This window comes from Solenopsis invicta, chromosome 6, assembly GCF_016802725.1.
Source record: "Solenopsis invicta isolate M01_SB chromosome 6, UNIL_Sinv_3.0, whole genome shotgun sequence".
Taxonomy (NCBI): domain Eukaryota; kingdom Metazoa; phylum Arthropoda; class Insecta; order Hymenoptera; family Formicidae; genus Solenopsis; species Solenopsis invicta.
The window spans coordinates 15,528,194-15,544,649 of record NC_052669.1 but is presented as its reverse complement, the minus strand read 5'-3'; the positions used below and the strand labels follow the sequence as shown (position 1 = coordinate 15,544,649).

General features: G+C 29.7%; 1 protein-coding gene across 7 annotated transcripts in view; it reads left to right on the top strand.

Moving 5' to 3' along the window:
* Window positions 1-16,456, top strand: part of LOC113005309 (DNA ligase 4) — a 139,716-nt gene that overhangs the window by 4,033 nt on the left and 119,227 nt on the right. For 2 of the 7 annotated variants that reach the window (XM_039451251.1, XM_039451248.1), the window contains exon 1: window positions 8,346-8,479. The exons of 2 other annotated variants lie outside the window; for them this stretch is intronic. Coding sequence is in view for 3 of the 5 variants with exons in the window: in XM_026139983.2 (XP_025995768.2) it covers window positions 7,772-8,214; window positions 8,285-8,479; window positions 9,844-11,717 (2,512 nt within the window). In the remaining 2 variants the exon portion in view is untranslated. Of the gene's footprint in view, window positions 1-1,490; window positions 1,773-7,736; window positions 8,215-8,284; window positions 8,480-9,843; window positions 11,718-16,456 lie in introns of those variants that run through there. 3 more of the 7 variants (XM_026139983.2, XM_026139982.2, XM_026139981.2) reach the window with 3 other exon arrangements.

Sequence of the window (16,456 nt, the reverse complement as noted above, 5' to 3'; positions counted from 1 at the left end):
TGTATTGATCTGTTTTTTCTTGTCTCTTGGCAATTCTCATCTCCTTTGTCTCGTGAAGCCTGCTGCTCCAAACATTTGATGCGCTCATTACCTCTCGTATCGGCGAAGATTTTGGCCGATTTTTAATACCATTATACTCATTATTTGCAAAATTGAATAAAAACCTTCATTAAAAATGCAAACGGCCAAAAAAGTTGTAATTTGCACCGTTTTCTTCTTGCAGTCATGACATCGTTCATTAAAAGGAATGGAAAGGCTTGAAAGTCAAGTAATGTTATTTGTGGATGAATGAATAAAGTACATAAGTACAAAAAATATAAAAAATTGAGGGCAATATTGATAATTAAAAATGCGCGTCTGCGTTATTTGCTGTTCATTTCTTGCCAAGATTCCGGATGAGTTAGAATTTTTCAATTTTTTTGACCCCATTTTGTTGGTGAGATCCTTTTTTATAGTTAGAACAGAAAAATCTGAAAAAGGATAACGTCAAGAATAATTGCAGCCGTAAGTTAAATATTTCGAAAAATTACTGTTAAAAAACAGCCGAAAAAAAAATCTTCAGATGCAAAATTTGTACAATTTACGAAATTTGTTATCTTGATTTTCAGAAAATAAAGTTTATATTTGCAGCCGTTATCGTAATAAACCATTAAAAAATGTTTTTTAAAAAATCCTAAATAAAATTTGGAATAAAAATTTTTGCTAGAAAATGAATACTTGCGAAGCTCACCCGCGCTTTAAAATGATGTCTCTAGGTCAGTTTCTATTGTCACAGTAATTGCAAAGTATTACATTTGTTTACACAATAGAAATACGAGGAATCTTTACACGAGGGAGAAGTGATTGTGGTACAAAAACAAGCATCGTGAGCACTTTGCTAGCCATACGCGGCTTTACATTTTTGGCTCTCTTGAACTCAATTTTGCAAATTTCTAAAAATACCATTTTTAAAAAATAAAAAAACTTTTAAAATATTTAAAAAGTAATATTTAAAAAAAATAAAATTTTTTGAAATTTTAAATCTTTTTATTCCGTTTAATCAAATGTAGCAACATCCGTAGTTATAAATACCGTAGTTATAAAATATATAAAGCTAGATTAGCTTAAATCCAATTTCCCACACCGTACAGACCTTCTATGGGATGTCCATGAGACGTTTAAAGAATGTCCGTATGTCTTAAAAATGTCTTTGTAATATTCTTTGGATGTTTACTTTGTGGGTTGGTAATATAAAACTGGATTTAATTACCATTTATACAACATTTTAGATAAGTAGTTATAACTACTGTTTAATACATGTTACTAAATTTGATTAATGGATTATGCGTAAATCTGTAATAGACGAATTGATGCCTCATCCTTTTGCTTTTTGATTGTTGATACAACATAGACTGTTTACTATATTTATCTCTTTTATTCATTTTTTTTCAACTATTTTCATGTGAAAAAAACTGTAACAACATCACACTAATATACAGTGACACACATAGGTGTGATGCTCATATTCTACAACATTAAGGCGATGCTGGACTGACGGACAAATTCGACGTAGATTTTTCTTTGATGGCAAGTCTAGTGATCTTTATCAAGTTAGCACCCCCACCACCAAAAATTTGAACAAGATATGTATCAAAATTAAGTATTAATTAGGTGCTCTTTTCTTGATTTTAGTGCTCAAACAGTTTAGCAGGAATTCACGTTTGAAAGTGGCGATGCTGGATTCACTTCAAAATAGCACCACAAGTGATTCACAGTCGCGCGCAGAGTGAAGAGTAAGGGGAATAGTGCTAACAAGGGAAGGGCGCGGTAACTGGGATTTTAACCCCATTTTTTTTAATTATTCTAGAGATGAAAAAAAAGTTTACGTTTTTCGGCGTTTGATCGAATAGTTTCGGAGTAATAAATTTGTGAAAATTGGCCATATCCGAAGTGCACCGCGGCGCGCCATATGAGCCTTCTCAATAACTTTCCTTCCAACCAGTACAGTTGGCTGCGTGAGTTAGGTGCTTGCTTGACAATTATAAAATTCAGGTTCGCTCTCGGAGGTGGGCAATATTATTATTATTATTATTATTTTTTTTAATGACTTATTTATGTTTATTTGTTTTGATGATATTGATATAGCAAATTTTTGAAATAGAAAATTTAATTCCTGAAAGAAATGTATTTCGAAACGTTAACGAAATATGTTTCCCCCCAGACTTACGGAAAAATAAATATGTATGTAATACTCCTTCATTTATTCATTATGCAAACTGTAGAATTTGTATATGTTTTAAATGTTTTTATGATGTTTATTTTCCAAGTAATTGTTTCGCATCGAAATAATTTAATTTTGTAATAAATCCCCAATACTTGAATAATTGAATTTTGTAATAAAGGTATTCACATTCACAATCAAATGTTTATTTTTTTACGATTATTTTAAAAATTAGAATTTTAAAATACTGTTAATATTATTTCCAATTAAATTTTAAATTTAAACAATTTAAGAATTTAGATACGTTGCTTTTGTATGTTATCCATTACAAATAACTTATATATCATAATATTATTATTACTTATTTATTATTTCAAATATTACTTGAATTAAAATTTCTTTAAAATTAAATTTAAATTAATATTTAAAATGTGATATTAAATTAAATTTTCTGTTTCAAAAATTTGCATACTATATCAATATCATCAAAAATAAACATAAATAAAAACAGTCATTAGAAAACAAAGTTATTGCCCACCTTCTTGAGCGAACCCGGATCTTATGATTGTGAAACAAGCACTTAACTCACGGAGTCAACTATACTTGGTTGGAAGGAAAGTTACTGAGAAGGCTTATATGGCGCGCCGCGGTGCACTTTGGATATGGCCAATTTTCACAAATTTATTACTTTGAAACTAAGGCTTATTTGATCAAACGCCGGGAGACGTAAACTTTTTTCTCATCTCTAAATTAATTTAAAAAATTGGGGTTGAAATGCCAGAGTCATCGCATCCTCTTCTTGTAAGACCAGACGAACAGGCTAGCATTCTTTATCAAGCGCACTCATGAATATATTATTTGTTCTTATCTTTGACTTCAGTGCCATCTAATGCAAAATCTCTCAACTACTACATTAAACAATTACTGCTTTATTACTTTTCAAACTGATTTCGCACGCCAATTTATACATGAAATTTTCAAAACAGAATTTCTCTTACTAAACCTTTTAGGTTTATTTAAAAAGCACAGTATTGTTCTTTTTTGTAATTCCAAGTTTGCGCCATGCTTATTTTATACGTACAAAGTCGAATTTCTATGCGCAGCAAATTTTAGCTAACAAAACTATTTTTATAATTTTTTTTTTATAGTTTATAGTTTTTTATATCAAATTCTAGAACTTAGTTATTGTCTATACTTTAATTCCATAACAGAAATTTTTAATCCATGTCTTTAATAAAATAAAAATTGATCTAAATTCTTGTATATGGATGACTTCAGCATCGCTTTAACGTTCGTTTATTGAACGAGAGCAATAGAGAGTTATGATGAAATTAGAAATTTGAAAATTTTTAAAAGCATTATATAAATCCTTAAACACACCGATCCTGTAAAATACGGAAATACATTTTTGGGTCTGGGAGACTTTTTGAAATTTGAGAAGCTATAATTTTGATTACAATTAATATTTTTTTACAATTTTTTTTTTAATGAAAGTTCAGAATCTCAGGAGTGTGACTGCACAATCGGCATTGCCGAAAAATAATTTATTTTAAAGTTATAAAGGAAAAACCATTAAGCAAAAAGGAGAAATTGGTCAAAAATTTAGTTTTTCTTCAAAAATTTATATCTTTGCAACAAAAAACTTTTAAGGACTTTCAAATACGGCGTATTAAAGCTAAAGAGTCACATTTTCAAAATAAAATTTTGCAAAGTCATTCCTTTTAAAAAGTATAGTTATGTAACATGGATAATATGAGGTATTTTTGGGCATCTAAAAATTCACTTAAAAAAAAATCATATCTTTGCAACAAAAAACTTTCAAAGACTTTACAATACGGCGTTTTAAAGATTCATATTTAAAAAAAAAAAATTATATTGTCATTTCTATTATAAAATGCACTTGTGTAACAAGGTGAATATGAGGTATTTTTGATTAAATTGTGTCTAAAATTGAAAATTGATGTGTTTTATGATTATAATATATTTCGGAAAAACTCTTTTTTCTACAGCATTTTATAGTATTCCAACTTTAGATAGAGTATATGCGAGTAACATCCGCGAACCGACCTGTTTGAACGTATTTTGTCCAGTTTTTTTTATGTAAAATACTCACAAAAAAAGTTTCGCTTACACACTATATGGGTCGCATTGACCCTAACAAAACTTTGCTGCCGTGCCGTTTGAATTCTAGTTGACCAAAAAAGTTGATCAACCATATTAATCGAAAGAGATTTTAAACTTTTTTTATGTCTTGGTTCGAACCTCCTATATTATTCCGTCTTCACACAGGAAGCGTTCGAAACTTTATATGGGGTCTCTCAGACTCACTTATATGTTTAAGGGTTAAATGATAATTGTAATTTTTAAAAATTAGATTTTCTTAACTCTTAAACACATAAGTGTGTCTGAGAGACCCCATATGAAATTTTGAAAGCTTGCTGTGTGAAGACGGAATGAGGTAGGAGGTTCGGACTAAGACGTAAAAAAAGTTTGGAATCTTCTCTTTTGATTGATATGGTTGATCAACATTTTTGGTCAACTAGAATTTGGACTGCACGGTAGCAAAGTTTTGTTAGGGTCAATGGGACCCATATAGTGTGTGAGTAAAACTATTTTGTGAGTAATCTTATGCAAAAAAAACTAAGCAAAACACGTTCAAACAGATATCTACGCGTATGTTACTCTGTCTAAAGTTAAAATACTATAGTGCCGTGAAAAAGAGGACTTTTTCGTAGGGTCCGAAATATATTATCAAATACATCAATTTTCAACTTTAGACATCTAGAGTTAATCAAAAATACCTAATATTGTTACGTAAGTATATTTTTCAATAGAAATGGCAGTGACATAATTTTTTTTGGAAGTATAATTCTTTAGTTTTAAAACATCGTATTGTAAAGTTCTTAAAAATTTTTTTGTTGCAAAGATATGATTTTTTTTAAAAAAAGTGATTTTTTAGACATACAAAATACCTCATATTCTCTTTATTATATAATTATACTTTTTAAGAGGAATGTCAATACCACAATTTTGTTTTTAAAGTATGCCTCTTTAGCTTTAAAATGCCGTATTTGAAAGTTCTTAAAAGTTTTTTGTTGCGGAGATATGATTTTTTAAAGGAAAAGTGGATTTTTGAACAATTTCTAATTTTTGTTTAATGGTTTTTTTACAACTTAACAATAAATCATTTTTTGGCAAAGCCAATTATGCAATCATATTTCTGAGATTCTGAACTTTTATGTGAAAAAAAAGTTTGTTGAAAAATATTGATTAGAACCAAAGTTATAACTTCTCAAAGTTGAAAACCAAATCCGAAAATGTGTTTACGTATTTTATAGAATTGGTGTGTTTAAGAGTTAAGCAACAAAATATTTATGATATAAATTATTAAGTAAATTTAATATTTTATTTTAAAATTAAGCTTACATAATATGACAAAAAAAAATATTGTTTTTATATAAGAATGTATTTTTGTACAATTTTATCTGTCACATTATTAAATTTTTAACTTAAGGAAAACAGTTTACAAATTTAAATTTATGTATTTTAAAAATAACTAATTGAATTAAACTCATTTAAAATTAACTGATTTAAGTTGAAAAGCTGTTAACTTTTTAGTTTCATTATTTAACTTTTAACTCAGTGCTTGGAATTAGTTACACATTTTGGGCCAATTTTTGAGGCAACGCCTACTGTCTCCACCACTATCGTTCATGGCTTAACAATTGAGGCGCCGATTGCGAGTACTTTAGGAGCAATATGAAAAATATACTGGAATTGTACTTTTCGGAAAATTTGTAAAATTTTCTTTCCTACATAATTTTTATGAGTACTCTCTAAACCTCATAGAGTGAAACGTTACAATAAAAAAAGTAAAAATTGAGCCTGTATAATTTTTCAAATGATGGTCATTCTAAAGGTTCTATTTTGTGCAATACTGATTTGCTGGTGAAGACCTTCCTCACTCCTTCGCGCAAAAATTCGTTAGCTAGCGAAGAAAGCTAAAAGTTCAACACGGTTGAACTTTGAGCGAAGCCATGTAGCGACAAATAGCTGTTCTGTCACACCACAGTACGAAGGTGATCATAACCTACCTACAATAAGTTTTACAAGTTACAATATTGTTTAATATTACTAATATTCTTGAAATATTTAATATTAATAAAAAGTGATTATGTGTCAAATTCTGATATGTGAATATATTATTGAATATATTATATAAAAAAATTAAATAATATTATTTACTTCAATATTTTGAATCATCAGAAATATTATAATTTTAAAATATAATAATTAAAGTTTACCAATATTTGGTGCATAATAATTCACAATAATTTATGAATAAAATTAATATTTGTAGAACATTTTTATAATATTTTACGCATATTGAAATCGTTTTCCACGAAATATTATATAAAGTGAACATATAAATTAATACAATATTCTTATAATATTAAAAATGTTGAATAACAATTAAAAATTAAATATTAAAATAATATTTCAAGAATTTAATATTGTAATATTATGAAAAAATTATGTGTTTGTTTTTATATAATATTTGCATGGTAATTTATTTTATTATCCTTGGAATATTAGGAAAATGTTTTAATATTAATAAATGTCCATTTTGCAGTTTTTATTTTTATGATTTTCGCAATTTAATTCTGTTACTTTTTACTTCACTTTATTGGTTCCCGTCTCTAAAATTACGAAACGAACTCTGGAGTTTTTTTTTCAAACTGTCAAAATTTGCTCAACGACGCTCTTTTGCAACGTAGTGGGAGTGGGTAGTAGTGGGCAGTTTAGCTAGTGGATTTTGCTCCATGAAAAGGGAAGAGAGCTTCAGCGAAGAATGACGTCAGTGGAGTGGGGGTGGGGGAGGGGGGTCTTTACCAGCGAATCAGCGTTGCATGAAATCGCAGCTTAATAAGAACAAAAATTTATTCCTACAGAGTGAAGATTGAGCCTATGCAATTTTTCGAGTGATTTTTCACTCTATGAGATTTAGAAAGTAATTAAACTAAATTTTTTGTTATTTATTTTCTGTAGTATAATTGAAACATTAATTAGAATTTAAACAATTTATTAGAAATTAAACAAAATTTAATTTTATTACTTTCAGTATTTCAAATTAGGTTAATGGTTTTATTAATGGTACCTCAAAAATGATGCGAAAAATTATGGACTACCATAATACCATAATACTCTAAATACCAATTATTGTATATTGTTTATTATATCATTGCAAAACATAAATAATACAAAATTTAGTTTAATTATAAAAATAAAAATTATGTAGGAAAGAAAATTTTTTTAGTGATAAATTTGCTGTTACATACAATTACAATATACTTTTCACATCAAGTCACTCCTCAAATATGCGCAATTGGCGGTTGTCGATTGTCAACAAATCGTGAACGAGAAAGACAGTATACGCCATCTCGTAAATCAGCTCAAAATGTGCAACTAGTTAAAATTTAACTAATTATTACTCAATAACTGCAAGCAAGTAATCTTACATAATGTGTACAACTAGCATATGATTGACGACATATACATAGTGAGACAATTATGGAGTGCAATGTAAATAAAAGAAACATCAACATGGATATAGCTGAAAAAACTGCGATGGAAGTGGAACTTGTAGTAGAAAAATCAATTAGTAATGATAGCCTGACTATTAATGAGAATACTAGCGTAGCACCAGTGATCATAGAAGAATTGGATGAAAGTGCTATTAGTTCAATGGATATGGATATAAATGAGTTTGTCGAAGCAAAGGCATTACAAATCAAAGAGGTGGGAGATGTTATTCCAAATTACAGTACATTTTCTCCATTGTACAATTCCAATAAAGATGTCATAGACGTGGAAGATCAAGAAACTGCGTTAACTGCCGATGAGGAAGATCGATTAACGAAACAGTTTTTAAATGGCGAATTAACATTTAGCGAGTATTCGTCAAGAATGGATCAGGATATAGATCAGGAAACGATAGAAAATGATACATCCAGGTATAGCAGAAGATATCTTTATTATGACAGTCAGGCAAAGAAAATTTACACTCGAATTTTTGATTTTCAGAAGAACGATCGAATTTGATCGCGTTACCGTACCAAAAATTGTGGAACAAAAGTCGTACAAAGTAAATAATGTACGTCAGAAGAAGAGAAAGCGTGTTTTACCACCGGTTTTGCAAGGACTTATGGGAGAGGCAAATTTAAGATTCGCAAAGGGAGAGGTAGATTTAGCAGCTCAAATATGTATGGAGATTATTAGGCAAGTTCTCTCGATGTATCATTGGTACATTGGCTAAATATTTGGTTTGGTTAAAACTTTTACTACTAGTAATTAGAGTTGAAGAAACACTCCACATTTTTTTTTTATGAAGTCTGTACCAATGGTAAAAATCGATTTTTACCATATTTTTCAACAAAAAATTGATGAAAATTTATCTTTTTTTAAATTAAAAACGATAAATATGTAGGGAGTATAGGAAACCTTTTTACACAAAGGGGAAAAACAGAATAACGAAATCGTTTTAAAACACTTGTAAAAATTGATTGTTAGCTATCCTTTTTCCACCTGACAGTCAGTAAATAGTCGTAAAAAGCACGTAAAGTCAAGTCTATTCAGACAGGAAAACATGCGGACAAGAGTCAACATGTTGAAAGGAGTTAAGAACATGCTTTTATAAAATTTAAAGGAACTTGTGGTTTATTTTTATGAATTTGGTAAATAATAAACAAGTCACATTTTTACAATGAAACACATAATAACGAAATCACAGCAAGACAAAATTTTATTGTCAACTTATCACTTATCACGTTTTACGCTATTCTAATTTTGACCGCGACGGTACTTTACTACTGTCAACGAGAATTTCTCAGCTGAAGTGCCAAGAGCCTTAATATGATTTTTGATGAATATGTATTGTAATTTTATATTTTCGATTACGAGTTGGCAAGCTGTAAAAAATTTATAGGCGAGCCGCAGGTTGCGTATCATTGTCTTATAACAATTGTCAGCTATTATGTATTAGCATATTAGCGCCACTAAAAAAAAAAACAGTGAACAAATAATTCCATAAGCAATCCAAGTTAGAATTTATTACCTAATAACAAAGATGATAAAGTCATAATGTCTACAATAGCAATAATACTCCTTTTTTCTCTACATACATGTATGTTTTATAAATATTAGTTTTGTGTTACGCAATATTGAATATAAACACGAACCAGATTTATATTAGTAATAAAATTTTTAATTCTATTTTTATCATTAAACTGAAAATTAATATAAAATTTAATAACATTTATATCTTTAACGTTTTTATTTAAAAAATGTATTTCACATATTAATTTGGATAAAACAAGTTTTTATTATTATAAGGTTTTGTTATTGGGTTTTTTTTGTTAACTATAGCAATTGGAATATAATTTACTTAATAAAGCAAAAATATCTTTGTAAAATTAGGCCAATATATTTTAGCTGTGTATTATTCATTTGTATAGTTTTTACCATTTTATTTCTAGATAAAATTCAGAGTGTATTCTGCTTTCTTCTTCTTAATGGACTTTTTAACAAATTTTGCTAGTAGTAACTACTCAAGAGTGTTTAATATTTACTAATTATTTCCTTAGACAAGTACCGAGCGCTCCAGAACCGTTTCAAACGTTAGCTATGATATATGAAAACGATCAACCAGAGAAGTCGTTGCAATTTGCTTTAATTGCTGCACATCTTAGTCCAAAAGATGCCGATCAATGGATAAGATTAGCTAACTTGTCATTGGAAAGCGGCGACATAAAGCAAGCGATAACATGTTACTCTAAAGCGATTCAAGCCAGTCCAAAGGATATAAGTTTATATGAGACGCGAGCACAACTTCAAGAACAGAATGGAGATAAAAAAGCTTATCTGCGAGGATATACAAGACTGATACATCAATTGGAAACTGAGGACGGCGAATATATAATTAAATACGCCAAAATGTTAACCAAACGTTATATGCAAGAAGATAATAATGAACAAGCGTTAGAAGCAGTGGAAACCATTTTTACCAAATGTCCTGATCTTATTACATTAGAAGAAGTTAATATCATGACTGAACTATTAATAACGCTGAAGCAATTTCAGAGATGTTTAGATATATTATTAAAGTATACAAATATTCAAATACAGTATAAGAAGACTAAGGAGAGAGAGAAAGAAATAACCAACGAACAAGCAAAGTCTGAGAAGAAAGAAGAATCTAGTAATGCAAAAAGGAAAGCTACATTTCCATTAAGAAGTCAAAATAGTGACGAAATTGAGTCTTGTGATGTACCGGATAACGTGGTTGTTGACTTGAAAGCAAAATTTCTTATAACTCTCATTGAATTAGATTATATTCCTCTCGCTGAGAAATTATTACCAAAATTTTACATGCGCGAAAACCCGGAGATTTCCGGAGATCTCTTTTTAGACGTAGCAGAAACATTGATGGGCAAGAAAGAATTTCAACTCGCCATGGTTTTGTTAGATCCATTGGTCAAAAGTTCGAATTTTAGTTTGGCCGCAGTTTGGCTAAGACACGCGGAATGTTGGGTTGGTTGCGATAATTTAGATAAAGCCATAGAATCTTATGAAGCCGTTCGAAAACTGTCGCCGCAGCATTTAGGTGCGAGATTAGCTTTAGCCAAGCTTTATAAAAAGTCGGAACAATATGATAAGGCGATAAAAGTTCTCTATCAAGATCCCGAATCTGACATTACATTAGATTCCGATGTTCTGTACCAGAGAACATTATTACTTTTTAAAGTTGGAAGATATGAGGAATACTTTTCTTCGGGAATGTTACTTTTTTCAAGGCATTGTGTTAACATAAGAAGAAAAGTCGAATTAAATGCATTGGCACGTGCAACAGGGGTTCGCCAACGGCTTGATAGTCTACAACTTCGTCGTTTATCATGCGGAGAAAAATTTGAAGATGAAAATGCCCCAACATTTAACGCTAATGTGAGACCAAGTGAAAAAAATGAATTTCTACTTTTCCTACAAATGTGCAAACAAGCATATAAGTTAAGGAAGTATGGTTTCCTTCAAAGATTATGTTTCACTGCTTTGACATCAAAGAGATTTAAAACGAGAAACTCCCATATTATCTTTCTATGTTTAGTCTCTTGTATTCATAATAAGGATTCGTTTTACGGATACAATATTGTTCGAGAATTTGTTCGTGTTTGTCAAAGATCTAATACGTGGAACTTGTTAAATATAATCATTCAAAGAGCTGAAGATTTGAGGCATAATAGATTTATAATGCGGCTACTTGGAAGAGATGTGTTTTCATATTTGCATATCATGCACGCAAACAACTGTCTTGTGTCGGGAACTTACAAGTATGCTTTAAACGGTTATATGTCGCTCTTTAAAGTATCACCTAGTGCATTGTTAGCATTATTAATTGGCGTGACACAATTACAAATGGCATGTCAAAAAATGTCGGCTAAAAAGAATCAGCTTGTTATTCAAGGTGCGTATGTGTAAAAATATCTTTCTCAGTAGATTTGATTTTATTGTAAATCTCGTTATATTAAGACTTATCGTAGATATAGGATAAGTCACTTAAGGCTCCTGTCTATTTCCGCAGCATATTGAAATTGTGACGTCATAACCAAGAAATCACGCATAAGTTTCCGACGTGGCATTTAAAAAGAATTTCGATAAAACAAAACAACGAGATCGCTTTAAAACACTTGTAAAACACTTGTAAAAATCTTTTTTCTGCTTAAGAGTTGGTAAATAATCCTAAAAAGCACTTAAAATAAAGCCTATTCAGACAGAAAAATACACTGATAGCTATTGAAAGAAGTGAAAAATATGCTTTTATGTATAAAATTCAAAGAAACTTTCGGTTTATTTTTACGAATTTGGTAAATACGAGACACGTTACATTTTTATAATAAAACACGTAATAACGAAATGACATACTCGACAAAATTTTATTGTTAATCTGTCACGATCTACGCCTATTCTAATTTTGTCTGCGACGGAACGTCGCTACCATCAACGCGTAGTTCTTGACTAAAGCGCCAGGAGCTTTAAAATAAGACTGATCACCTGAATAACACCCATAGTTTTGGAGATAGAAAAAAATGTTTAATTTCGAGGGGGACATCGTACGGGGAAAACATTTTTCTCAAAATGGAGGCGCTTAAGAAAGTTATCTTTATTTTTTGAAATAAAATTACACATTGTTTCTACGATTGTAGCCTTTTCCAAAATCCTTTTTATTGATTATGGATAATTAAGATCACTCAAGATCGTGGACATGAAAAAAGTTTAAAAATTAAAATTTTTTTCATGAATGTTTCTGAAACAAAATATTATTGATTTTATTAATTAGGTTACGCTGAATTTGTTATTAAACAAATTTCAGTTTGAGATTTAATAGAAACAATCCACTATAAATGTTCAAAACAATATATGATTTATTTTAAAAAATGAATAAGAAAACCTCTTAAATAAAGATAACCCTCTCTATAACCTTCACCTGGAAAAGGGTTTTTCATCTCCTTATACTTCCCTCTCCCCCCTCGATATTAAACAACTTTTCTTGGCATCATTCAGGTGACCGATCTAAGGCAGTCACCATCTTATATAATTAAAGAGTGTTTAAGGAGGTTCTACTATTTGATGAAATATAAGGTCCGTAATACATATGTAATACGCGCGATAGTTAATTATTCTAGAAAATATTGTAGCATTGTCTAGAAAAATTTTATTGATGTTCTGCAGATATTTAATTTAAAATACACTTTCTGCCCAAAAAGTATTTAGAATTGTTAATGAAAACAGATAAATTTATATTTAATCAAAGAAATTTATTTTATTCTCTTCAAAATAGTCTTCTTTTTTTTGCAACACATATGTGCCAACTAACTCTTTACCTATTCAAAATACTTTGGAAATAAAGATATGGGCTTCAGCTCTTTTAACGAATTGTTTTACAGTCCCTATTGATTCAAAACGCTTTTCACGAAATAGTAATTGCTTGAGTTTTTGTGAATAGGAAAATTTACAGGGAACCAAATCTGACGAATGCAGTGTTTGAGGAATGATGTTTGTTGAGTTTTTGGCCAAAAAGTTGCACGAAATTCAGCTCTTTTGAAACAAATTGTACTACGACATGTTTTATGCCCAAAATACTATGTATTGATCCTGTCAATATATTAACTTTCATAGCAGTCTCTTTCATTTATTCACTGATTTTTAAGCACTAGTTTCTTCACTTTTTTAACATTTTCAATGTTGATTTCGATGGGCGATTAGAGGTGAATCTTCAACTATTTTATCACCTTCTTTGAATGCTTTATAACTTTGTATCACTCATATATCTGTGTTTATAAAAGAAAATTGTTCTCATAGGTTTTCTTTAACATTTTAAGCGTTACTGCACAAGAAGTTAAATTTTGTTGGAAACACATAATTTGAAATAAATTTTTTGTTCTTGATTTTTGACATTGTAAAAAACGTTATAAATACCAAAAGTTAACTATAGCAAACAGTTACCGTAAATAAAGGTAAATATTTAACTTTATGCGAGGCCTACAATGCAGTCTTAACGTCGTAACAGCTGCATTGTAGACCCCGCATTACACAGTTACTGATTCTCATTTAGTCCCGTATGACCTCCGACTGACTTTAATATTGACCTTTAAGGAGCTTAAAGTCATTAACCTTTCTCGGTACTTGTTACTTAATAAAAAGTTATTAACAAAACAATTTTTGTAAATAGAATGTAGCGAGAAAGGAACGATACAATTACAAAATTTTTTTTGTCTTTTAAGGATAAGATGTTAAGAGATAGACCTCGCTTTGCGTGGAAAGTCGAAAACTTGTTTGAAAGAGTACAATTATAGACCTTGTTTCACCCTATAAGCAGGGTAGATTTCTCTTTCTGTGGAAAGTAAAAAATTACATTTTATTTATGAAAATTATTTTGTTAATAACGTTAATAAATAACGTACATTGAGAAAGTGCATCAATAATCTTGATCTTTTTGAGGGTCAAGATCAATGCCAAGGTAGATTAGTCCGAGATTATTTGGAACTAATTGTGTAAAGATAAATATTTACTCAAAATAAAATTTACAAAATAAACAAGGTAGCTCTTAAAGTTATATTTAAGTTAATTATACGGTTTGAGAGAAATCTGTGATGAGTTTATTTCTGATAAGTTGTTGGAAACTTATTATTATATTTTAAAAATTCTTTATAGCAATCTGTGAGCAATATGTAAGCAACAATTCCCATTTATAAGTTGTGATACGTAAAATACCGATAAGTTGTTGGAAATTTGCCAGTTTTAGAATTTGGAAACTGTTGCTGGCTAGAACGTACTAAAAAGAGGATATCTCTTTCTGTTTTGCTGACAACTAGGAGAATATTTGTAGCAATTTGCCGGCCACTTGTAATTATTTGACTACTTGGTATTTATATCGTGTGTATTATGAAAGCAGACATGTACATACGAGTGTGACATATAACCTGAAATATCAAGCCTATTATTTTCTTTTTTTTAATACGAGTATTTTTAATATTTTTGAGCTAAACGTGTATATTGTACTATTCGCACCAGATACTCGTATGTAACGTTATCATAACTCTTAAATCATAAGATGTTGCAAAATAATACAAACTATGTTTAGTAATTATATTTGATGTAATAAATAAAAATACAATAAGTTCATGACGAAAAATGTTAATTTAAATATTTTAATTTAGAGTATATCTCATTTATTATTTTTAAAGATAGTAAATTATTCATTTATATTTTGTTATCTGTTATTGATACTTACATCAAATGAATGTCATAACTTCAATTTTGTTATTTTTTAAATATTTAATAATAGATATCTAGAGGCGCGGTCGCGACTCGCGCCTATGTAGGAGAAGCGAGTCGCAGACCGACCCTCTTTTACGCGAGTCAGCGAGTTCCAAGTATGCGAGATTATCAGATCTCAGTAACGGCTGAACCGATCAAGTTCTGAGTAGTCTCAAACGATAGCTTGGCCTCGACTTGTATAATAAAAGTGTTTTTATTTTTTCTCTCCGTGCCCTACGAACGGAGATATCGCGACGCAAAGTCCAAATCTCAATTTTTACATTTAAGAAACGTCATCGTCGCTAAGATTTTCTTGTCCAGTACATATTTTCGACACAGAGAGGCGTTTGCTATTATATTATATTAGTTATATTCAATCAATCATGTCATGCACCTTCATCTAACCTGAATAGTAGTTGTCACCTAACGCAACTGACCATTCCGTCACGGCGATTTCGGTGGAGCGAACAATCTTTTAATCCGTTTTCCGCCCGGTTAAGAATAATCAGTACAAAATTACCGTTTCAAAAAAAAGGTAAGAAAAGGCACCAAGTGTATGTGCGCGCACCTAAAAACTTTTATTTTTTTCTGCAAAACTCAAGTGGTACTATCTCTGTGTTAATTGAAAAACTTACTATGCCAGCCCATGTCGTAATATCTTGAACTTTAATATACCTTTGTGAATTACAATATTACATTTTATTCTATTTTTTTTTCTTACAATTTTGCCAAGTTGAAATCATGTGTTTTATTACAAAAAAATACAAATTGCTTGACACTGCAAAACGCATGATATCAGTATAAAATTACCTTTTCAAAAAAAGGTAAAGAAAAGCACCAAATATGCGTGTGCGTGCACTTTATCTTTATTTTTCTTCTAAACCCAAGTGATATTATTTTTGTATTTCAACAGAAAAAATTTTTTATGCTAATTTAATTCTACAAAATCCAAGTAGTACTACTTTGTACTTTATATTTTCATTGAAAAATTTTCCTATTTTAACCCAATTGGTATGTATTTGATTCCATAAAACTTAAGTAATAGTGTAAATCATGTCTTATTACAGAAAAAAAAAAAAAATTGCATATTGCTTAACACTACAAAACGCGTGATATCAGTACAAAATTACCTTTTCAAAAAAAGGTAAAAAAAAGCGCCTATGTGTGTTGCGCGCAACTTATTTTGAAATTGTGTAATCTAATAAAAATGATATACGTTTATTAAAAAAAAAATGTGTGAAATCTTTTAAAGTGCGCCTATTATAAAAAGAATATACTTTTTTTTATGAGAAAATTTTATTAAAATAAAAATTTTTTTATGTACAAAAACATGGCGCTGCTAGATAGGAAAAGCAATGAGAAGAATTGAATAATTTCTGTACAAAA